This window comes from Mytilus edulis, chromosome 4 (genome assembly GCF_963676685.1).
Source record: "Mytilus edulis chromosome 4, xbMytEdul2.2, whole genome shotgun sequence".
NCBI classification, from domain to species: Eukaryota; Metazoa; Mollusca; class Bivalvia; order Mytilida; family Mytilidae; genus Mytilus; species Mytilus edulis.
Window position 1 is genome coordinate 66,677,960 of NC_092347.1, and position 25,921 is coordinate 66,703,880.

Below are 25,921 nucleotides of genomic sequence, written 5' to 3' on the forward strand. Positions count from 1 at the left end.
AATTTGGAAAATTGAGCTTTGAAGTGCTTTTTAGTTTTTGCACTGCTATAGTGATTTTGTTAAAACAAATATACAAAAAAATATTGATTTAGATTAAAATGATTCTTTCACAAGAACTAAACCTGCTGTAACAGGGTTTGATATAAGCAGGGGCCCACTCGCCAATGGCCCCAAAAACTGGTGTAGGCTACTTAAATTTCTGCTTTTTTTGTATAAAACTATATATATTGGCTACAAAATTTGAGCTGTGGGTTTTACCAGGCTAAAATTTAAACTTAGTAAGCAAACTCTATGTTTAAATAAATTTAAAAATTAAATCATTTATACTTCTCTGATGCTTTGCTAATATATGAATGTTTACTTACTATCTGTAACACCTTGTAACCTGACAGCTGAAAATAATGGTCCATAAATTTGGCCATCGTCTCTTTCTAGGAATGATCCTGTTTTTGGTAAACTGGAAAGGAAACAATGTCTTTCGTTTTAAGAAAACAAAACAATTATCTTTTAGGTCAAAACAGAACCATAAAGAATCATACACCTATATTCACAATTGAGTATATACTGGGGAATATTTCATTACCCATAACCTCTCTAACCCTCTACAAAAATGATTTAATTTTTCTATAAGCTACAAGATTAGAATCATTGCCATATAGAAAATACCTTTTTTGTGATTCTTTCTGTATAAAATATAAATAAAAAGGTATAAATTATCAATATCACCTAAAAGTCAAAACTAATTTCAAAGATAGTATCTTACTTTAACTTTATTAGGTTTTCAGAATTACATACACATTCATTATTGAAAATACCTGTCAATAGGAAGGAAAAGGAATATTCTCTTCACAATTACCCTGTAGTCAAATTGATAAAATAATCTCTAAGAGAAGTGTGAAATCTTATTAATGTAAAGCTTGACTTAAAATATAAAATGTTTCGGAATTCAAAATGATTAATAAGTCAACAGTTATATACCATATGTCATTGACTTTGTAACATGGAATAAACAATATTTCATTTAGAAATTCTAGTATGTATACAAAATACAATTCATTCCAAAAATTGGAAAACAAGGAGATAAACATATGCTATTTCCTTTCCCAACTTTTATGTAACTTAGTAGTAGGCACCTTTTACAGTGCAGTGAATACAGTCTACGGAGTTGAGAAGTCTTACCTATTGAAGTAGGATAATACTGTACTGTGAGACGGCATTAACTGAATACTTGAGTTTAGTTGTAGGAATAACCAGTACGACAAAGTTCTGTATACAGTGTACTCATTGGGTACATACAACCTGTAAAATGTTAATATAAGTATAGGTTAAATAATTAGTGGATTCATTTGGTACAGTGTAATATAAGTATGGGTATAGGTTTCATATACAGTGTACTCATTTGGTATATATAACCTGAAAAATGTTAATATAAGTATAAGTTTAATATTAAGTGTACTATTGGGTACATGCTAGACTCAGATTGAGGCCCTGTCTCAAGTTGAAACTCAGTATTGATGCACCAATCAAAGTCCAAAACTTTAATCTTCTTATGGAAGTCCAAAAGTTTTACAAAACAAAGACCTTTCTTCATATTGTTGTACAATATGTTTTAAAAATGTATTCAAAGACTAGTCTCTGTAGTAATATCTTTATTTGTATTATGCAGCAAAACTAGACCTCATTAGAATCAAATGTTACATTTGTTAAAAAAAGAATTGGAAACAAAAGGCAAAGGAGACACCATCCAGTCCCTAAGAACATAATCAAAGTAAATAAGCAATCTGATTTTTGAATCAACATTTAAAAAGATGTAAAAATCAAAGAGCTGAATAGCTCTGAGGGGAAAGACGGCCCTTGTTTCTATTTCATTTTTTGCTGGTGGGGGTTGGGGGTTATCTTTTGATAGTCTTCATATAAAGAATGGAAAAAAGAACAGCTAGAACATGTGGAAGGTTGACACTAATTTGGAATCAATTGTTGTTTAATGTAATTTCGTTTCTTTAGTTTAGGATTCAATTTAGACCAATGGAAGAGATCTGCATCTTCTAAATCTAAACATTCAATTAAAGTTGATAGTTAATTATCTAAAATTCAACTAGTTGAATTCTGTCATTTAACAACAACTACAATTATTGTTGAAATTTTAATAGTGTACGACTGAACTGTAGGCTAGGGCCATTTTCCATTTTTTTGTGACAGTACTTTTAAAATTTTTAATTTTTTTCTTAAGAAAGTTAGGACTGAAAAATCTATTCAGTTTTAAATTTCCATTGATAAAGTTCCCAGTTATATCTCTCATCACAGTGATACAGGTACTAATAAAAATAACAATATGATTGATGTAAACTGTGTGAAGTTTGTTTCCAAATCCTAAATTTTGAAATATTTGTAAAATTTCATGAATAAATAGGTTTAAACTACAAAATGCAACATTTGTATTTTTTTTGTAACTATTACAATGATTATATTGGTACACAAAATTTAGTTTTAATGAAAGACTACTTATCATATACTAAATGTCACATTTAAAGTGTTTATTTTAGTGGATAATTAGCTCATAAATTAAGGTGCTTCTGAATTGGAGGAAGATTCTCAAAACAGAGTTTTACAGAAAAAAATGGAAAAGATCGTTTCTCTCCCCGATCTCATGTATCCCCTCGGACTTCTTGTTTACTTTGAAAGTTGTTGACCTACAAATTAAAGTATTGCATGTTGATGTTTAAATCATCTACAGCAAACATCATTATGTTTAAATTCAACAAATACTATTTTTTAATAAGTGCACAATCTTTGAGAATGATTTAAATAACCAGTGAAGGATATCCCTGCTTATGCGTAGTGTGGCATTCCAACAATGACGTCACTATAAAATATAATGTAGGTTGGATATATTAAGAATATCTCGTCATACTGATTTTTCCGGATTGTAAAAGAAACGTTAATCGTGTAAAGGAGAGCTCGATATACGATAATTTCGAGAGAAACGGAAGGGAAATGTATAAAAAAGTGTTTAAAGTCAATTTATTCATTTGTGTCTCCCCATCTCATCATTCTTAGTCAGATTTGTTGGGGGGTTTTCCACACTATAAAAACAAAATGAATGATGTGAGGGAATGTCACTCTGGTCAACCCCATTGGGGATTGACGGCTTGAAGCCGTCTTCCCCAAAAACTGTGCCATGTTAATTTCTTAATAAAATAGCTAACCTATTAGACTTGAGTATTTTCTGTAACAGTTCCATGCTGATTTCTCTAAGGTATATCTGATTGGACAACTGAAAATGAAATAAATCTGTTTATAACAAGAATTTGATCATACATGGTCCAAATCTATGAGGCTATTTTTAATCTTAATAATTCAAGTTTGTCATAGAATAGGAAAACATGATTGGTCAATTTGTATCACATGGTTCTTCAGCTAATTTTCATATCAAGAGAGATTACTAGACAACTCTCTGATGATGTTAAATCGAATGAGCTTGCCCAATGCCTTTAATTGCCAAGGAAACCACAAAAATTCTTCAAATCAAATGGCTGTTTTGAATAATGAAAAATACATTGTGTTATGCTTGTGTGAAAAAGATCATGGACTAGTCAAAATCATAAAGGAAAGTTTTAATTAAGAATTGAATTCTTCTTTTTGTAAATTCATTAGGGTGTAAAAGCGTTGACCAAAGTACATTTTGTATAAAGCACGATCAATGATTTTACAACCCTATGAAATCACCAAAAGAAGCATTCAATACTTACAATTGCATTTTTCGCTATCATCATGAAAACATGATTACTATTAATTTTATTCTTACCTGTGCATTTTATTGTAGAAGCATGTGTCAACAAGAATGTTACAATTCGTTTTGAAATGAAGTTGATTAAGGAATAACGCAAGATTGCAGTGTATCCAATCAGAATAACATATTATAATGAAACATACATCTAATGTAATTAAAACAAAATGGAAATCATCTCTAATACCTACCTCTGGTAACAAGTTAAGTTCTAACCATCTTTCACAAGCTTTCACAACCTCTTCTTGTTGATACTGAAAAAAATCCAATCATTTACAACAGAATTCAAACAATTTTTCAACCAACACAGCTTATTTTTGGAGAATATTCTTGTACAAAATGTATATGTTAAGTTTATAATTGCCATCTTACAAGGGAGAACTAAGGTACAATCATGATTAAGTCTTCTACATTCACTGATTTAACTTTCTTTTCAACAGGAAATAATTCTTTAAAAGCTGCTGCATTAAAATGGGGGAAAATTAAGTACTGGGAAAATTGATAATTGAGTTATCTTTCTTGGAGCAGTGAATTCACTTATTGTTTTTACTTCTATAAATTTGAAGTGACTATAAATACATAAGAATAACTTACCTTTGTACAAGCATGGTGATATCTACACACAGTTTTATAGGAAATGTTATTTAGCATTAATCTTGCACATCTGAAAAAAAAAGTGATTTATTAAAAAAAGTACCAGAGGTTATATGCAAAGATTATACAAAACAGTCTTAACAATGCAACAGAAAATTGATCTGGTTACAAATACATGTGTTTTGTTTATACTAGATTTTGACTTGTGCTTCATATCCAATTACTGAGTTAAGCCTTTTGTAATTGATTTTATCAGTTTGTTCTTATGTTGTGCTGTAACACCACTACATTTTATCTCAGGACACATGTTTAAACCTGCTAAATTCTTATAATGCTTGTCCCAAGCCAGGAGAGTTTAATTCAGTGGTAGTTGTTGTTTCATGTCTGTCATATTTGTTTTTTGTAAATTGTATTGTTTAAATTATGACAATTTTTTTTTCTTCAAATTGTTTCACAATTTTCTTGATGGGGCCTTTTATAGCTGCTATAAGGTATTGGTTTTTCTCATTGGTGAAGGCTGGTCAGTGGCCTATATTTAATTTTATCTTCTTCACTTGGACCGATTATTGTCTCTTTGGCAATCACACTTCTTCAGTAAATTTTTACTCACCCATTTTGTAAAGCTTTATAGCCAATTTGTGAAGATGCAGCAAGGACGTTAGCTACATCTTCAAGGTCAACATCTAACTCATCATGGTAAAGGTTACCCAGAGCAACTGCCATGGCTGAAAAACATTTGTATGTTTCAAATATGAGTTTATCTAATTACAATTAAACTTTACAATGCAAAATCATTTCAATATTTAAAGTAGATTAGGTGTTCTAATTTATGACAAAAAATCCATATACATACATGACTAAACCCTAGGCAAAGGAACTTTATACACATTACTTATTAGGCTCTAATATGACATGCTTCATTTGCTTTGTGAATAAACCTATGCTCTAAATCCAATAAAATTTGTTTGCACATGCGTATATTGACTACTGCAGAATAATGAATTTTATAAAATTGGCATGCATTTAATAATCAACTTAAAACACTTCCAACCTCTTAAATGATGCACATTTTGTTACTAATTCATTTATTATGACTGTAATGTGTTGCAATGCGAAATTGACATATTTGACCTAGATACGTCAACTGTTCATGCTGACTGTTCAAACTTCTCCCTATGGAAAATCACATTGCCAGTCGTTTGCTTGTTTACAAACAAAAAAGGGAGAATTGGAAGAGCCAACAAAAATGCCATACTCTTATACACATCGGACATAGAAATTTTCTTAATTGTCCTCATCAGAATCGAAATAATTGATGCAAGCTCAATTGGTGAAAATCAATTGTGTTGGTTATTTAAATATAATTATGTATGTAAAACTATTGTATAAACTCATTTGATGTTTTTCCCTGGTAAAGTGAGGCTGTTAAAATACAGGGGTCCCCAAGTATGCGACCTGGGCTACTTAGGTATTTATAGATCACGAAATGATTGAATAAAATATTTGTTATCTTTAAAAATAAATAAAATGAACTTACACTGCTTGATTCAAAACACATGTTTTTTTATTTCGTGTAAAAAACGTATCTAAACCCTATAAATGTATTAAATTGAATGGGTGAGTATCATTAAAATAAGAATAAGCATTATGATGGTCAATACTTATAACTGTAAACAGATTTTCCTGGAATTGCAATAATCAAATTATATTTTTTGTCTTCTAAAAAAAAGCAACAATAATTTCTGAATTTACAGTCTGAAAAATATACACTAACTTATCAGTAATAAGATAATTACCAGTTTTAGTGATGAGTGGATCTTTGATATCTAGTTTGATCATTGTAACACTACTGATTCTCTTCTCTGATGTATGTGCTGGATGATCTAGTTTCTTAGGTCCTTCATCATCCCCTTCAACCATGCTTAATCTACAAAAAAAATATTTTTTGTAATATCGATAAACTTAATTTGTAACCATTTTAAAGATTTATGGTTGTCCTATTTAAAAGTGTGCCTAGACAAGTAAGAAAACATTTTTTTTTCCAGAATGTTGGTAAAAATGTCATTTTTTAATCAAATCAAAATGAGAATATTGCAATGCTATATTTCTAAGGTAGAAAGTGATGTAATATTACAACTCCTAAATGAAAGTAATTTTTATTTTTAGTGGTTACCTTCATTTAAAATGTAAAGAAGTACCTAAGGAAACTTGATGATATCTAAAATACTGATCCATAAGGTAAGATTTGATTTTGATTTTTTAAAACCACTTTTAAGCACCACTTTCGGGCAATATTTTGGCGGCCTGTTTTTATTGATGGAGGAAGTCAGAGTACCCAGAGAAAACCTTAAACCTTCAATAAGAAAACTGACAATCCTAGTCAATTAAGATTGGAGTCAAGTGCACCCACACAGTCGGTTCCAACTCACAACCTCAGTGTTGATTGACTAATGATTACATTAGTAACTTACAAAGACCACTTGGCCTCCGAGGCCCCTCATAAAGTAAGAGGTATAACAGATATTATTATTGAAATTTGAAACATTTACTTGGATAATCTCCTTGTCCATAATTGAATTTGTTTCTACAACAGCCAGGGACAAAGGAAGATAACTCTAATATTTTAAATATTACTTTAACATAGATTTTTTTTTTATCTCAAAAGGATTGATAAGGTTGAAACTTATTAACTATCAAAGTATCAAGTCATTCACATAAGTGTTTTACCCTCTTATAAATACAAATATGTTATAACAATTTCTGATAAACTTCCAAAGATAAAGTTGACATAAGGTTGCTTTAGGTGTCCTTAGGTTATACAGCTACTAAAATATTCAAGTATTTGTACACCCTTGCAACTGGTTTTTGTCGAGCCTTCGACTTTAGTCGAAAAAGCGAGACTAAGCGATCCTACATTCCGTCGTCGTCGGCGTCGTCGGCGGCGTCAACAAATATTCACTCTGTGGTTAAAGTTTTTGAAATTTTAATAACTTTCTTAAACTATACTGGATTTCTACCAAGCTTTGACAGAAGCTTGTTTATGATCATAAGATAGTATCCAGAAGTAAATTTTGTAAAAATAAAATTCCATTTTTTCCGTATTTTACTATAAATGGACTTAGTTTTTTCTGCGGGGAAACAAAACATTCACTCTGTGGTTAAAGTTTTTAGAATTTTAATAACTTTCTCAAACTATCCTGGGTTTGTACCAAACTTGGACAGAAGCTTGTTTATGATCATAAGATAATATCCAGAAGTAAATTTTGTAAAAATAAAATTCCATTTTTTCCGTATTTTACTTATAAATGGACTTAGTTTTTTTTGCGGGGAAACATTACATTCACTCTGTGGTTAAAGTTTTTAGAATTTTAATAACTTTCTTTAACTATCCTGGGTTTGTACCAAACTTGGACAGAAGCTTGTTTATGATCATAAGATAGTATCCAGAAGAAAATTTTGTAAAAATAAAATTCAATTTTTTCCGTATTTTACTTATAAATGGACTTAGTTTTTTCTGCAGGGAACCATTACATTCACTCTGTGGTTAAAGTTTTTAAAATTTAAATAACTTTCTTAAACTATCCTGGGTTTGTACCAAACTTGGAAATAACCTTATTTATGATCATAAGATTGTATCCAGAAGTAAAGTTTGTAAAAAGATTACTCTGTTTTTTTCTGTAATTTACTTTCAAATGGACTTAGATTTTCTTACAATCATAAAATAGTAACAAGAGGAATATTTTTATTGATTTTTTTCCTCATTGTTGTTGAGCCTGTGATTTACAGCAAAAATAGGCGAGACACTGGGTTCCGCGGAACCCTTACAAATTTTCTATCATTATGAACATTCTTGAAGAAGATGAAGTCAAACAAGCACTTTAACTAATTTATAAAGTACTAATTTCATTCTGTAGACTTTGTTTTTAAAAGACCTTATTAAAACCTCAAACAAAACCGGTACTCTTTTGGTCAAATTACATTATTTTACCATATTTATACCTATTGCTTATATCTTTGTATTCGTTACTGTAAACATTATTTTTCTTGATATATGTATCCAATGTTTCAGAGGCTGGATTTCTATAATATTTCTGCATGTGAGGCTCTCCTGCTTGTTTCAGTAATTGTGACAGAACCTCAGATTTCTGTAAGTAAGGTCGATGTAATTCCCAGTCCATTCCTAAACACTTTAATACTACATCTGAAACATAGAAATCAAGTTGTTTAATTTTCATTTGACGGCTGTAGCAATGATGATTTGTATTCTTCTGAAAGGTATATTATTATTTTTATATCTGAGTTTTCTTTAGAATTCAGTAAAGTTATATCAAGTATTTTGAATAGTATAAAAAAAAGGTTAGAATAAAAAGTTGATATTACCAATTTACATTTTCATGTTTACAGAAGATAACAAACAAAAAGACACATGTGTTACCCAATTTTTGCATCCAATTGTGAAGTATTCAAATAAAAATTTAATTTTTCAACAACTTATGCTTTTAAATGAGATTTTCTTACAATTGCTTACATTACGAAAAAGATCAACACAAATATAGTCGTGGTTGTATATAATGAATGCATTATTATTTAAATTGGAAGGATTATAAAATATTTTAAATGTGTTTTCTTTTGGTAAATTGAATAAGAAATATTGGATTCTTCCACATCAACACTACTATTATTTGCTTAATAATAATAACTGGTATATTTATTTGTACCTTAGTATACAGATACATGAAGACAGCATATGAGATAACCAATAAAAAATTGAGTTTTATTAACTTCTTGATAAAAAATGTGATAAACATTTTATTTGAATCAATTTGAGCATTTTTATGGATTTGACAATTAATTTCAAACATTTTTATATTCATAATAAGTCTGTGTCAATCTATTAACTGTTCAACCTATCATTAAAAAAAGATTTGTGAAGCATAGAACAGGTGTAGCAATAACTGATAATAAAAAATAAAAATAAAAGTGCGTCAAAATTCTATGCTAGATGCATTTATCAATAAAAATCCTTACGATGAGGTCCTTTAGTCTAGACTCTATAGTGTTCAATCTGAAAGGTTGACAGATATCTACTTTTCTTATTTTCATTTATAACTTCTTAACATGCTTATCATGAACCAACAACAGGTTAATACATAAAAGGTATGTTAATATGTAATTTATTTCTGTTTTTACAGTAGATTAGTTTTTAAATGAAGTAATAAATATGCAATACATTTGGCATGCAGATTACATATTAAAATCTCCATGCAGGTTTAAATAGTTACCAACAATCATGACACATATATCATAAAATATGAATACATCTATTAAATGTGAGTGTATGAAAACATATACATGTTACTACAAAATATCCCCCTTCCTTCAAACTTAATTGATTATACATTATAAATAAGTATGTTATTCAAGGCAAACATGCTATAAAGATAAACCAAATTTTCAACTTCTTGTAAGATACTATTCCAACTGCATTATATCCATGCAGTTAGCATGCATTTTTATTAACCTAATATTAAGCTTGGGTTACCACACAATAACACTCAATCATAAATCCTGTATGAAAAAGAAAATAAAACAAACCATATTTAGACAAAGGTCCAAGGTACCCTACAAAGCAAATATCATACTTATTTCTTCGTTAAAAATAGTGATTAGAATGTCTATATTTGACATAGAATGACCAGAGTAAAAGTGCTAAATCCATTGGATGTTGATGTGTACTGATTGATAATTTAGTCTTAGATGCATGATTTTTTTTTATTAGTTGTGGCTTTGAAATAGCTTTCAGTAACTGTGAGTACTCTCAGATCTGTACTTAGCGTCTAGTTGTTGTTGGGGTATACTAGTACCCGGCCATGTCCACTCTGTAGTATTTGTATTTGTATTCATCTGACGAGTTAAGCCTTTTTCAAATGATTTTTTTAGTTAGTTCTTATGTTGTAATGTTCCACCACTGTCCCAGATAAGGGGAGGGTCGGGATCCAGCTAACATGTTTAATCCGCCACATTCTGTATGTACTTGCCTGTCCCAAGTCAGGAGCCTGTAATTGGGTGGTTGTCGTTTGTTGATGTGTTACATATTTGTTTTTTTGTGTTCATTTTTTGTACATAAATTAGGCCGTTAGTTTTCTTGTTTCCATTGTTTTACATTTGTCATTTGGCGGCTTTTCATGGCTGACTATGCGGTATGGACTTTGCTCATTGTTGAAGGCAGTGCAGTGACCTATAGTTGTTAATGTGTCATTTGGTCTCTTTTGGAGAGTTGTCTCATTGGCAATTATACCACATCTTCTTTTTTATATCTTCTAAAATGTAATTCCATCACAAATACTTATTGTGGCTTTGTATTTACACAGCATATTCATACATGCTTCTTTAAATGCAATATCAAAATAGTTTAAGACTTATCACCCCTTAATATTTGCTATGGGCATGATGGGATGGAGTAGAATATCTCCTTCTTATTAACGAATCAAAATCTGGCAATTTAATGTGAAGTGCAATTGTAAAATGATTTGACAAACAGATAGACATTACTATCATACCATATTATGTCATAATATAATATAACGTGCAGATATGGAAATCATGAACAATAAAATATGTGTTCAATACACACACACAAAAAAAGACTGATTTGGTGGACATACAATTTGAAATTATATAAGAATATGTGTCTTTAGTTACCTATGAGTATGTCACTGACAGAAAAGTGTTTTTGCTATAAAATAAACTGTCAATATAAGCAGCACTGATGCATGAAAAAAAAACTTTTTTAAGAAATAAATAATAATTCTAATTATACCAAATTATGAAAACCATGTTTGACTTTAAAAGATTAAAATTCAAACATGAAACTATTAAAAAAAAATATTGCTGTTAATTTGGAAAATTTTAATAAAAAAGATATCATTTAAACAGCCATAAATATCAATAAATATGACAGTCAGTTTTTAAACCAATATATCATTAAAGAATATAATTTTTAGATTAATATTTCTAGTTTCCCTGTAATAAAAATGTGACTCCGCCTCATATCTTCATATCAAGAATACAGCAATGACATACATTTATTGCTCTACAGTTATTATCAACTAAATATATCAAATTAAAAAGCTACTTTAGGTTATTAAAAAGAAATTACTGGACAGTTACAGAAAAAAGTAATAAAACAACATTGAAATTAAAAGTAACATTAAAAAACATGGAAGGTAAGCAATTAAAACAAGAATTTACGATTATTGCAATGTTTCTACAGAAATTCATATTATAACTTGCTAGTTGTACATGTTATTAAACTAAACAAATCTATATATATTTGATCAGCTTGTATGATGTTAATCTATAGAATATGGACATTAAAATATAATTGGCTGTATATAAACCATGCATGTCATAAATCACATTTATATTCTGCCAAAACAGACCAATCAAACTATATGATATATATCTATACAAATATAAAGACCTAAATCAAACTACCAGCTACCCAACATCAAAAACTATAACTCACCATGGTCTGGTATTTTTCTAACTGTAATTTTAAATGTTTGAATAAAAGAACAACTTATTCTAGAAAGGAAAACCCTGCCAATTTGAATGTGCCATATAGTCAGGCATCATGACAATTATTGTCTCATTAACGATTGTTCAGGGCCCTTATGGGTTGTCAAGGTTGTTAAAAATCAATCATAATATTGTTTCTGCAAGTCTTTTTGTGGTTTTTTTTTCATTCAAGAATTTGCTGATGTAAAATTATTCCAAACTTACTTAAAGTTTGCACAATCAGAGCTGTTTTATTATTTTCATAGTCCCTACATTGACTTTTATAATTTCTTTCTTGTTTTACTGCTTAGCTAGGTTAGGGTTCTGTTGCTGTATCCCCATTTGTTAAGTGTATAAAAACAGTTTGTGCAATAAAAGAAAATGTTTTTATTCCAACTTCTTCAAAGTAAAACATGTTAAAATTGAAGTAAATTGACACTGGAAATCTGTTTTATCTGATTTCACGTCACGTTATTAACTATAAACATAGGAGTGTAACAAAAATCCCCAGTCCAAATTGGTTTGTTTAACACGGTTTATACAGTTTTTTTCTCTAATTTTTAAATTTATCACCATCTTAAGCTTGTTTGGTGCTTATCTTTACCTTTTCTTCATCCTTTTTGGTTATGTTTAGTATCACTAAATCTGAAATGAGACTCGTGAAGATATCATGTGCATGTGTGTAAGCAGACTATTTTTCAATTCATTCTAAATAAGTCATCACACTGCTTGCTTAAATCAGTGGCGGATCCAGGGGGTTCCAGGGGTTGGAACCCCCACTGCATTTGAATGGGGACATGTAGATGGAACCCACCTTTGTCCTGGGTTAGGAACCCCCCTTTTAAAAATGGCTGGATCCGCCGCTGGCTTATGTTGTTCTTTGTGCATTGCTAAGTATAGTGTAAATAAAAGTTTGTTTACAATACCTGGTCCAATAAAACTCTGGCTTTTCTTGGAATGATATAGAAATATATCTTTAGGTGTAGCTGGTCTGGCATTAGCAGGTATAAACTTCCTAATTGGACCTGAAGTACTTGGTGTTGGTCTACAAAAAAGGAATTATCAATAAAATGAATATCAATGTCTTGAATAATTCACCAACAGACATATTTCTATAATAAGGGGTTATGTTTGTTTCGGAGTTCAAAATATTTTTATCAATGACTTCTTAATTATCTTATTTACCAATATTAAAATTTTTAATAAAAATGAAAGTACGTAAATTCTCAAACAGCTAAAGTGAAAATTGTCAATATCGAAATTGACCTTCTTTTAGTTATCAATATTCTAGTAGACAGTATTTTGGTATAAACATTATTTATCTAAAATTAGAAAATACAATTGATTTAAACATGAAAATTATTTTAAAAATTAGCAGTAAAATGTATATGTTGTGCTTTTTTTTTGTTCCCATTTAGGTCTAGTCAGTAGTTATACATACCCCCTTAGCCTTGAAGGAGCTCTCACCAGTACAGTAGATTCCCTGGAAAGTAGTCCTAAACCTAGTTTACTGCTAGCAGTACTTGGTACTTGAGAAACTGTGACAGGACGATCTACTACTTGATGGAATACATAAGGTCTGTCAGCCTCTAGGTGTAAAGATGACTGAGGATTCTCAGCTGTAAAGAATCAATAAATTATGACCAAAAACATTCTATGAATCAAAATAAAAGGAGATATGATAAGAGGTATATGTCAATTAGACAGTTAAGCAAAAACAAAAACCAACTAAAGATAATCATGTTATTTGAGTTAAAAAAATGTATTCTGTGTTTGTATAACACATATTGAATTACAATTTTAATTTAATACTTTGTGAAAGGTTACTGATCTACAATGTAGTGTACAATAAAACAGGCTTAGTATACAACAATGCTAATTATATTTCTTTTTGTAATTTCTACACAAAGTAAGTAGCTTGCATTCGAGCGTCACTGATGAGTCTTTTGTAGACGAAACGAGTGTCTGGCGTATATACTAAATTTAGTCCTGGTACCTATCATATGATGAGTTTATTTACAACAACTGGGTCGATGCCACTGCTTGTGGAGATTTATTTCCCCCAGGGTATCACAAGCCCAGTAGTCAGCATTTTTTGTGCTGACATGAATTGTCATTGATATGGTTATATTTATAAATTTACTGTTTACAAATTTTTGAATTATTTGAAATACTAAGGCTTTTCTACCTCAGGCATAGATTACCTTAGATGTATTTGGCAAAACGTTTAGGACATTTGGTCCTCAAAGCTCTTCAAGTTCGTACTTTATTTGGCCTTTTTATTTTTTTTTATTAGAGCGTCACTGATGAGTCTTTTGTAGACCAAACGTGTGTCTGGCGTATACACTAAATTTAGTCCTCGTATCTATGATGAGTTTATTTCCTACAGCTTTCAATTTCATGCAACTGATTTGAAGACATTTTCTGGGAAATTCTGATGCATATTATTAGCAATGTTGCCAAAAAACAATGAGCTTAACTTGGATGAGTTATTATCTGTCCCTCCCACTATATCATATGCCAGTACAGAATTCAAACTGGTAGTTTTCTATTTGGACAAGTTAAAATTTATTCGGGCAAATTGTTAAAATAAGTTCATGAAGAACTCTACAGTACAGAATTATTTCACACCTAACAATACCATAATGCTTGAAAATCCTACCCCTCACAATTATCACCACTTTCTCATATTGACAAAAAAGTATTTGTAAATATTATAACTCTCTAAGTGTTAAAAGATATTCATCATTTGTGTACTTTAGGGTTTCAATGTTTATAATGCTATTCATTACAGAATCTTTTTCAACTCTACTTCCGTGTTACACTTCTTCAGAATGCTACTTAACCATCTGGTTGCATATTTGGTATGTTATTAGGTTTTTTTCCCAATATTATGCAATCTGTTTGCTCTGTTTTAGAAAGTTCATTCTAATATTTGATACTCTTCAAGTTCAACTTCTTACTTTAAATGGCCTTTTAACTTTTTTAAATCAAGCGTCACTGATCAGTCTTTCGAAGACTAAAATCATGTATGTTGACAAAATTTAAAGCCAAGTTTTTTTGATGATTTTTTTTCTTTCTCCCATATTCTGTGTTTTAATATAGCTTAAGATTTCTCATTTCTACATTTCTATTACATTTATTCACTTTCACTTTTGATACTATAACAACACATTTTACTTCATGCAATATAAGATGGGTGCAGATGGGGATCACTTTCACCACATATATGTATTTGTGTAGATCAATGGTACACAATGTAGAATACCGTTACAATTATCCAAAATAATTTGAGATATCATATTGATTTACAACCAATATTTTCTATTTATATACATTTTACATTTGTCCTATATTTTCTGAATCTAGTACATTCATTTTTTTTTGACATTGTACAATTAACATAAACATCTGAAAATAGATATGTATTTGTATAGCAAACATGAAATCATCCTTTAGCAAATAACAAATAACCAAAATAAAAAAAAAAAAATTCTTCATACTAAATCACTAATCATTGACTTTAAATACAACAATGTTTGATTATCCCATTTCTCAACAGCATAATCTAATTTTAACATCATCTAGTTCTATAAATTAAGATAGATAATCAATTATTGTCTTTCCTGACTATATCATCCTTCTCAGTTACTCTGTAATTCTTTTATAAAGGCTTTTAGACATGGGCCAAATTAATCAGTATAATGTCAGAATGTCTGAGATTTAATGTACAACGAGTGGAGATCTTTATAAAACTTAGTTTTTTAAGCATAAAACTTCCTGAAGCAGGAGAAAAAGACCACAAGTAGAATGATTAACAGATTATCAGGGATGTTGTATGGCTGTTATATATGATATCGTTATGCAGAACACCCAAAAATCTACACAAAACAAAACACTTATAATTTAGAGATAATCAATATGCACTGTAACACTAGAACTACAATATGCAGTTTTTTTCGTAAGAAGCAGATCAAATTTGAACTTGCATTACATCTTATTGTTAGCATTATCATTTTTAAGGTTATATTTACACAGTATTTTTCATCCAATTATCAAAGGTCAACACAGACAAAACCGATATCCAACAAGCAATGGATTCATGGACAAGAATGAAAAACTATCTATAAACTAAATATTTAGCCATGCCAATTAAACATATCAAATGTTTAAATTTTATAAAAGTCAATAAAATATTAACCTGTGATAATATTTATCATATTTGAGTTGTATGGCATGTTGATAGATTTGATGGCTTGCCTACTACCAAGGAGGTCGCTCCCAAGGGAATCTGGCAAGCGCCATCTGTTGGTGCCTCCAACTTGCTTCCTTACTCGACATCTTGGTGTAACTGCATGCTAAAATAATAAATACATATTATATAACACCAGTTATTTTGCTGTTCCAACAAAATAAAATATCTGTAATTTCATTTTGGTTTTCTTGAAAAATTTGATTACACATTAGTTGGAATTGGCTTTAATAACATTAACGGTCTAATTTTTCTGCACCGGATGCGCATTTCGACAAACTAGCTTTCAGTAAATGCCAGTTCACTTAAGTACAATGTGTTTTTTTGTGTGCTTCGATTTTACAAATCTAGTGTATCTGATATTAGTGAAATCATGTATGTTGTGCTTTAACTCTACTGTGTCAGGTTAGGGTAGAGTTGAGGGCTGAACAACATCTTTAACACTTTACACAGTGGCGGATCCAGGGGGGGGGGGGGGGGGGGGGGGGGTGTTGCAGGGGTTGGAAACCCCCCCCCCCCTTTTTTTTGGCTGATCAATGCATTTGAATGGGAGCATATAGTTGGAACCCCCCCTTTACTCTGGGTTGGGAACCCCCCCTTTTTAAAATGGCTGGATCCGCCACTGATTACATTATTTATACATTGTATGTACATGATGTACACATGATGTATGTGGTTGCAGTCTGCCATAATTGTATGAGCAAACAATTCTGCTGCTTGTTTTCTTTTTAAAATTGTTTCACATATTGATATGCTAGATCTTTTTCAGATTTTATAAGTAACATATCACAAAGATTTCAGTAACATTTTGATGTCACAACAGAAAATGTCTGAAGCCACAAAGGAAGAGTGATTGTTGTATAGCGTCAATAGTTCAAGTGTAACAAATTCTTAGGGTAAGTGCAGAAGATTCAAAATGGTGATAAGATCTATTGTTTCCTGTGGAATGTATTTTTGTTATACATGTATTTATGTCATCCATTGGAACATTAAAGGTTTTAATAAGGCAAGATGTGACTTGTACTATAAAAATCAAATTACTTTAAAAATGTAACAATTAATTTATTATTTAAAGCTAAAAATAACTTTAAAAGCATAAAATGACAAAATTGTATTCAGTCTTACAATCAAAATTACAACCTTCATTTTTAAAAGTATTTAATTTACTTGATCTTAATCTTGTTTACAATTAATTCAAACAACAAATTGAAAAATGTGGATTTCATACCTTATGTTTATTTACAGGCATCATCATTGGAACAAATAAATTAATAGATATAGATGAACTAATTCATGAATGTACCAGTAGTATCTTAGGGATGAATAATCTCAACTAAAACACTGTTCAATAAAATGGCTTAAATCATTATTAAAGTATTCAAACAAAATTCAATGAATCAAGAAATTAAAAAAAACATCAATGTATAAAATTTCATTGTTATGATGTACCATTTAAGGAGTTCAATACTTTAATACTGTTTCATGATACTGCAATTTACTGCGTAGATAAAAGGTTTAAATAGATGTTTAAATGATCAGAAAATTTAAATGGCGCTATTCAGCGGGTGTCTCAACTAATAGTCCTTTCAGTTTATCGATATGAATACAGATCATTTATAGACATAATAATGCATTGAACATATTTAAATTGATAAAAATCAATCTTCAACTTATTGAGGTGTTTCAAAAGGCTATAAAATAAATAGCCTACTCTAGTTGATAACTTTAAATGCTCTTGTCTACGCTGGTGAATAAACGCAAGTCAATTTGCTTGCACCTTGAGATCTCGACTTTATAAAATATCAATACAATGTCAGAGTTCTTGTGATATAACCTTGCGACAAATAATTAAGCAATTCAACCTTGTAAACGTGGCCAACTTGGTTGTTATAATTCCTGCCAAGTAATCCTATCCTCACGAAATTAAGTTAATTGTACCAAGTTTTTCTATGTTTGTTCAAATATATCAGTTCTAAAGATATAAAAGATTGTAGAAATATGTTTTTTGAAAGGAAAGTATCACTTGTTTCAACAATGTATAAAATGTATTGTAGAGGGGTTGGATACATAGATTTTGACAAACATTTTCATAGATCATCAGCTTTTTCCAATTAGTGACTTTACAAAGTTTATTCATAATTGTTTGCATGTATTTCATTCATATACTAAATAAGCTTAGTGTGTCCTGGTGACAGTACATATATCCCTAACCTTTGAAATTTAGAATGAAAATATTCCAATTCTGACAGTAAGGGTTTTACCATTAGTGCTTTACCATTTTTTAAATCAAAACTATCTTCATTCAGATCACCACTTTTTTTTTTTAAATCTTGGGTCAATTTGCAGCTTGGCACATTATAGTACAAATGTATATAATTATATACCAATCTATTGATAAAGCATTTGTTGCCTAAAAGATGTCTTTAGGTCACCCTTAAAAAATGGTTTGTGTGATGTTGTGTACCCATGCCTTGAGGGTAGGGTACATTTTGTATGTAGAAATGTAGGTAGGGGATTTTCTTATGGCCAACATGTTGCATGTTTTAGACAAGAAAATGACATAAGATAAAGAACAAATTTTAAAAAAAGATCATAAAAAATTTCAGGTAGGCTACTTTTTAGGTTGGTATACGTATTATGAAAATTATTGATGTTGTAATGTTTATGCCCTTTGGGGCCCATAATTGGAATACAAATATATTCTTTTTCTTTTTCTTCATAGGTAGGGCAAAATCAAACAATTAAATTATATTTTTTTTTGTCTATATAGTTGAAGTGTTTGTTGCTTTAAAAGATGTCATTAGATTCTTTGTGCCATTTGTGATAAAGTTATATCCCAAAGGTTCTTATTCAATTCATTCATATTTTCAATATGTTGAAATTTGCAAACATGGGCAAAGAATTCTTTATAAATCATTTGACATTAATTTTTGAAGGATCAAATTGTATTCAACATGTTCAATAGCAACCCACATGGCAAAGAAAAGTAATTAATCCTGGTACTCATTTGTCAAGTAATTCAGAAATGTGTATTAGCTTTTTAACAAATTATATTCAAATATCAGATGTTCATTTCTGATCCGAAATAAATTGATCTGAAAGAAAATGTAAAGCAATGCTGACATATATTAATTGGCTGAAAACTAAATCCAATTTATTAAAAATTTTAGTATTCAGTATCACTCCCTATCATATAATCGACACACATGTATATCAAAAATCAATTTCAACGTACTTCAATAATCTTATTACTGTATTAAATATAAGTGTTAGAAGTATTTTCTTTATAACTTAGGTAGTCTGTAAACAATTAAATGTCCCTAGTCATTTTAGATTTAATATGAACAACCTGCCAATCTTAAAATCAATATTTGTCAAGTAAACATAACAGAGAGGATTTAAAGCACTTTATAATTTACTTAAAATGAAACCTTAAATTTAGAAATGTAACTTTATCAAACTTGTGTTATTGTGTTTACACAGTTATTTCACAGTCAAAATATTTTTATTTTTCAGTCTTGTGATTTATACAACAAATGAAGAATGCAAGACCACTGCATGTACCTGCACTTTAATTATAAAAAAGTCATAAAACATTAATTTGAAAATAAGGAGATGTGGTATGATTGCCAATGAGACAACTCTCCACTAAAGATTCAATGAAGTGGATGAATGCAATTATTGGGAACCAAACAACCTTCAACAGATGAAAAAAAATATATTGTATAGGTGGCTCGAAATGGCTTGACATGAAAAATATAAACAATTCATAATATGTTTTCAATGTTTTAAAAAAGAATGGCAGCCATGTAGTTTAGAGGAATAATAAACAACTGAAGAAGGCCAATGGCCGAAACGTCTTGAACAATTGGTTTATTTATACAATTATAAAAGATATGTTCCCTATTGGAATTTTGAAAACAAGGATAAACAATTCAATTAAAAAAATTTACCAGCCCAATTTAGCCCTGGCCCCCCTTTTGTTGGAAAAGGTTGATTATATAGGAATTCACTTAAGCATGACTGGAGCAGGCCCCCTCTTAGGAAAATTTCTGGATCTGCCACTATAACAATCTATAATAATCAGTTGGTTAAGATCAATTGCATTTATAATTACAATGTATAAACATGTAAGGTTAAAATATATTCAGTATTGGCCAGGGATCAAGCCATTTAAATTAAATATCGAGCCTCAGGCCGTGATGCTGATCTGGTCATTGTAAATTGTATCAAAAAAACTTAAATATACATGTACAATGTAATGGTCAGATGGAAAAAAAATTGGTTTGTTTCGACTTTCATAAAAGCAGTCCTACTATCATGACTGTGTACACAAGCATTTATATTTTAAATTGGGATACATGTACATGTAGCTCTAACAGCTATCATATCCTACATATATATGAAGATTCACTCATACATGCAGGGCTCACACTACTTCAGAATTATAGGGAGAAGTGACTTCTCTTTTTGAAACTGATAGGGAGAAGTGGTGAGATTTGAAAGAGAAGTGCTCGTTCGCGCGGGTGCGCTACAATGTTTGGATTTTACAATAGTATAAAGGGCCATATGTAAATAATGTTCTTTTTATGTTGTTCAATTCATATGAGTAAAAAATTACAATTAAAGTAACATTTGAAATTAAAAGTTGTTTAAGTTTTACTAAGGTTCTTGTGAGAAACTACCAACTAAATATCTAGCACTAAAAAAAAAAATTATTTTAAAAAATGTAAAGAAATTATAGCAATTACAATTTAATTAAAAATTATCTTGTGTATGAAATTCAGTGTTTCTCATAAAAAAAAATATAAAAGTTATTAAGCTGGGCCATAATATATTGATATTAGTATAATAGTCTCAGAGTTAAGCAACTTTAATCAATAGTTTGAAACATTCATAAAAAATATAGGGAATTATATACACCAATCAATTAGATGTAACCAAAAGTCTCTTAATGCGTGTGGGATGCGTAATTTTCCCCTTTGGGATCAATATTCTTCTGTCAGCTGTTCCATCCGTGCGTCCGTAGTAATTATTGTAAAAGTACGGATTTCGGTCATAGCTGGTCCGGTTCAGATCCGTAGTTTAGAAATCGGTCAATGACGGAAGAATGCAAGAAAATTTACAAAAATAAACGATGTTTGACAAGTTATTTGGAAAGGAACATGACGGTTTTAATGCAATAAATGGATTAAACATTTACTGGAGGCAACTTTTATCACCTTTAAATGAAGTAACAAACTTATTTTGCCGCCGAAATTTAGGTTGATGTACGTTTTCGAGTAACAAGCACCGGAACTTGCGAAAATGCACGGGGTGAATACCGTCCGGTCAAATTTTTTTTGAGAAAAACACGTTTTTTTGCAATCAAGTTTATATTTTCGTATAATATATTTATAAATCTCACAGATTCCTGAGTTTCATGGACAAATATTGTAAAACAAAAGAGATATTAACACTTGTCGTCAACCAGTTGAATATATATTTAGCGTATATTGGCGAGTGTGAATACCGTCCGGTTAACTTTTTTTGCTCAAAAATAATTATTTTTCCTCTTTTTTTTTTTATATTCATAAAATATAGTTTAATATCTTTCAGGTTTACAAATATTAAACAAATCTATCGGATAACAAAAAAGTTATGACTATTTATATGTCGTCCGGTCAACCGTCCTGTCACTATCCGGGCAATCATCCTGTCATTAGTGCAACCCATAAAAAGTTGTATTTTTATCAAGTAACCTGATACACACTGCGAAGACAATGCTTCAACCTCTTTTCTAAAGATAATGAATAGTTTATGTCTGAATTTCTTTAATTATCAGTTAAAAATTAATGTTTCATCAACTTGGTAAAAATTGAAAATGTCCGATGACGGAAGCGACTAAAAGCGACTTTCGTCAAGAACAGGGCGACTTGTTTTCGCTTTTGGGGGTCGGGGAAAGCGAAGTGACGGTCGGGAGGGCGACTTCTTCGCCCAAGTCGCCTGGTAGCGTGAGCCCTGACATGTACATGTATGTATCGTGTAAATGACCTCTTCTTGTATTTTTTTGCTTATTTTGTTGGAATATTGCCTTTACTGTATTTTTTTTAATTTCAAGAATGAGCTTTCTCTACAATAATACTGATATGATAAGCACAGTACACTGACAAATATCAGATGCATGCCCCCTCCTTAATTAGTTCTTTCTCCAATGCAAGCATAACAGACTTTAATATTTAATATTATTTATATCCCTTCCCATAAGCAATACTTCAGTATTAATCATCAGATTTCTGTACACATTTATCATTAAATAATATCTTACAGCAATTAAAACCAGATAAAACTTTTTTAATTTTAGAAGCCAATGTGAGCATAGGGAAATATAAGTTATGATATCATCGAACAATCTCTTGAATTTATAAATCTACAATCATTAATGCCATCAAAGCAATCACCATCAAGCTAAGTTATATATATAGCTTTTCAGATGATTTAATAATTATTTACCCTTTCTGGATATCTTCCATCCACAATCACACCCATCAATGCTGTATATGGTGCTTCATTGACAGATCTGCAACAAAAAAAAACATTATGTATTTTAAGATAGAAATAACAACAATCTGCCAAAGTGCAGAAACACCCCCACAGTACTTTTTTAATAACAAATTACATATTACAAAACTACATAATTTATGATAATCATTTGAGCTTCATTAGAAGAAAGACAAATGTAGAAATAAATAAACTAGACACCAACATCAATATCATGTGCACATAATTGTACAGGGCTCTTTAGTGGGAACAGAACAACCAAAGCCATCTCTGCAGATTGATCTCCAGGCTTAAAGAAGTGTGCTTCTGTGAACAACCACAGCTTCTAGAGTCCCATTCTAGTTGAAACACCAGTTTTGGTACTAGTAGTATTATGTATGTAGGAAAGGCAGGTCAAAATGACACTGTACACACTATTAAATGTACTAAAACTTCCAGAGTCAGCATGGTCAGGAGTGACCCCAGGACATTCAACACTAACTTCTATAATGCAAATTCAAATAAACATAATTTAAATAAGCAATTAATTAGCATGTTCACCATTCCTTATATGGAGGGATGAAATACTTTTGATTGCGCTACACTGTATGGCATAGACAGAGTTTGTGATCAATGGTGAAAGTTTCTCCATCGTTCAATTTTCATCCATGGAGATCCCCGACTGTACCTAGTTTTAACCACTAGACTATAAACACATGCATGACATGTACACTTCATTTTACATACATGAATTCAGAAAGTAGGAATGGGGTAACACATGCATATGATGAATGATGGTAAAATATTTGTTAAAAAAATGTTTATGATTAAAATTTTAATCCATTTAACATTTGTTTAATGCTAACATTAAACAGTAGCTCCAAAATGAGATTTGACTATATAGCTAATATAGATAAAAATTAAAGGCCAATTTGACGCTTAATCAAAGCTATGAAAAATGCATGTTTCATGCTCGACAATAACGATATTCCTACATGTAAGTCATCAGCTAATTTAGTGATATAGATATATGCATTTCTTCTTAATTAAAATCTAAAAGGACATCTCTTATTGGTTTTGCTAAATAAAATCCAGACTCAGAACCAAAAAAAGAGATTTGCACCCTTGGTCATGTTGGTATAATACTATCAGGGTGGTCTGTGGTGTCTACGAATATAAGTAAGTATATTTATAAACAAAGTATCAAAGTAAGTGATACAGTTGATTCTCTATAAATCCAATGAGAGAGTGTTCAGAAATTCCCTTGGACCTGTCTGACCATTGCGGCTTTGAAGGGGTGCTTAAAAATAAGGGAGAATTTAAGATTTTAAGTATATATATACAAGTCCAAAAATTATGACGTCTGACAAGGCTATTTTATTTTTTTCTGGGACGTTTACTTACAACAAAGGCATCCCAGAATGAAGAAAAAAATGGCCTTGCCAGACAGCATAATTATTTGGACTAATACAGTACTTGATAACAACCCTATATAAGATTTTTCGTTAATAAATTTTGAAAATTATAGGAAAACACGGTTTCAATTCCCCTACCCTGCAGAGACAAATTGACTGTTCTTTTAGGTCCTTTCCAGAGGCAGATTTTGGAAAAAATTTGGTTGCTTATATAGGGAATCACTGAAGTGGGGCCCCCTCTAAGGCAGTCAGTGGGTCCCCTGGCACTTATGAAAATTTCTGGATCCACCACTGCTTTCTGCCAAATTATTCTGGTCTTCAACTGTTTCATATCTATCTTTGACTTTCAAATATCAGCATTCCTGGTGCAGGTGAATTCAGAAAAGAGCTTCAGAAGCATGAATAGTCAATACACAAAGTGTTGTTTACATTTTCACTCCAGCTTTTTATCTCTGACTTTAAGATTTTGAAATAATTTTATTCTCTGCCTGCTAATGTCCATAACTAAACCTATTTTTGGTTTGTCATTTGAAAATTTTGTGCAGGGCTAAGCAGCTAAAAACTTTGAAAAGACTAAAGAGCAAACTCTCACTGATAATTTTTTCCTTAGGGCATTTCAATCATTTTTATTTATTTTATTTTAGGTTATAATTTACTATGATTTTGCTGAAGTTGCACAGAAAATGTTTGTTTCTGAAATATCGAACGTTGTTACCTGAATAAACACATGAAATAATATACAAAACATACTGTGAATATGAAATAGCAGCTTTTGGAACTCCTCTAGGAATTGTGGGAAAGTATGAAGTTGTACTCATCCTCGACAGCTGAGGAGGTACGTTTCTTGAAACTTCCGCCATTATCAGCTAGACCACACTACAGCTGATGCTGTAAGCTTGCGTGCTACAAAATAGTCTTAATCGTCAATATAGAACTTGATCCGAACAAATGACCACGAATCAGTATCTTATTAACTGATTAGCATGCATCATTTTAAACTGCATTGAATTTAACAAAATTGTGTCGTGAAATTTAAAGAAAAAGCGTGTGCGGATGGATATATTCTTTTCTGTCTGTGTAACTAGGGACTCAATAATCTAAAAATAGACTACCGGTGTAAACAAGAACACGTGGTAATGTTTTTTAAAAATTCTGTTTTAAATTCACCTTACATTGCTTTTAATTAATTATTATTTTTTATGTCAATAATTTATTTGAAAGAGATTGTATATCATCCATAATTATAAGTTTTCACCATTATTTTTTTAACTTGAATAGACTGGACCTGATCAAGGATTTGTATATTGACAAATGTGTTCAATAAAAAGGCTGTTAATTTTAGACACAAGACGCGTATTTCGTCTACAAAAGACACCTCAGTGAAACTCTAAAGGCTAGATAAAGTTTGTACGAAGTTGAAAAGCATTGCTGAAGACAAATTACTGAAAAGGTTTAATCTTCCTAGTATTATGGTAGATTTTTAAATGTCTGCTAAGTTTTTATCTTTTGATATCATTTTTTCAATTGTAATCGTTACAGCATTTATTGGTTATTTCAAATGACATAGCGTTTATTGGCTATCGTTATATAATACATCGAGGGTAATACGTAGTCAAGTTAGCCAAGTTGTTGAATTAAGTTGTCACTTTAACTAGTGTAAGCGGAGCCAGAAAAAAAACTGGGCCAAAACTTCTTTTCTAATTTTAACATTAAATGCAAAATAACTTAAATTATTAAACCGTTAAAATTTACAATAGTTAGGCCTCTAAATAGCCTACGATTGCCCGGGGCGTT

The 25,921-nt window shown here is 30.5% G+C and overlaps 2 protein-coding genes across 8 annotated transcripts in view; one reads left to right on the plus strand and one right to left on the minus strand.

The window, feature by feature from the left end:
• LOC139520279 (BTB/POZ domain-containing protein 16-like) overlaps positions 1-25,052 on the minus strand; it is a 38,467-nt gene extending 13,415 nt beyond the window's left edge. For 2 of the 7 annotated variants that reach the window (XR_011663850.1, XM_071312788.1), the window contains exons 1-15: positions 24,878-25,052; positions 22,686-22,752; positions 16,143-16,299; positions 13,383-13,560; positions 12,868-12,986; positions 11,910-11,930; positions 9,977-10,003; positions 8,381-8,582; positions 6,178-6,308; positions 4,992-5,106; positions 4,382-4,451; positions 3,979-4,041; positions 3,207-3,274; positions 1,180-1,299; positions 366-457 (exon numbers count right to left, since the gene is read on the minus strand). Coding sequence is in view for 4 of the 7 variants with exons in the window: in XM_071312788.1 (XP_071168889.1) it covers positions 366-457; positions 1,180-1,299; positions 3,207-3,274; positions 3,979-4,041; positions 4,382-4,451; positions 4,992-5,106; positions 6,178-6,308; positions 8,381-8,582; positions 9,977-10,003; positions 11,910-11,930; positions 12,868-12,986; positions 13,383-13,560; positions 16,143-16,299; positions 22,686-22,752; positions 24,878-24,987 (1,540 nt within the window). In the remaining 3 variants the exon portion in view is untranslated. The remainder of the gene's footprint in view (positions 1-365; positions 458-1,179; positions 1,300-3,206; positions 3,275-3,978; positions 4,042-4,381; positions 4,452-4,991; positions 5,107-6,177; positions 6,309-8,380; positions 8,583-9,976; positions 10,004-11,909; positions 11,931-12,867; positions 12,987-13,382; positions 13,561-16,142; positions 16,300-22,685; positions 22,753-24,877) is intronic. The other 5 variants (XR_011663851.1, XM_071312790.1, XR_011663852.1 and 2 more) reach the window with 3 other exon arrangements.
• A 183-nt stretch (positions 25,053-25,235) lies between these two features.
• LOC139520280 (neuropeptide Y receptor type 2-like) overlaps positions 25,236-25,921 on the plus strand; it is a 15,318-nt gene continuing 14,632 nt past the window's right edge. The window contains exon 1 of the mRNA XM_071312793.1: positions 25,236-25,260. The gene's annotated coding sequence lies outside the window, so the exon portion shown is untranslated. The remainder of the gene's footprint in view (positions 25,261-25,921) is intronic.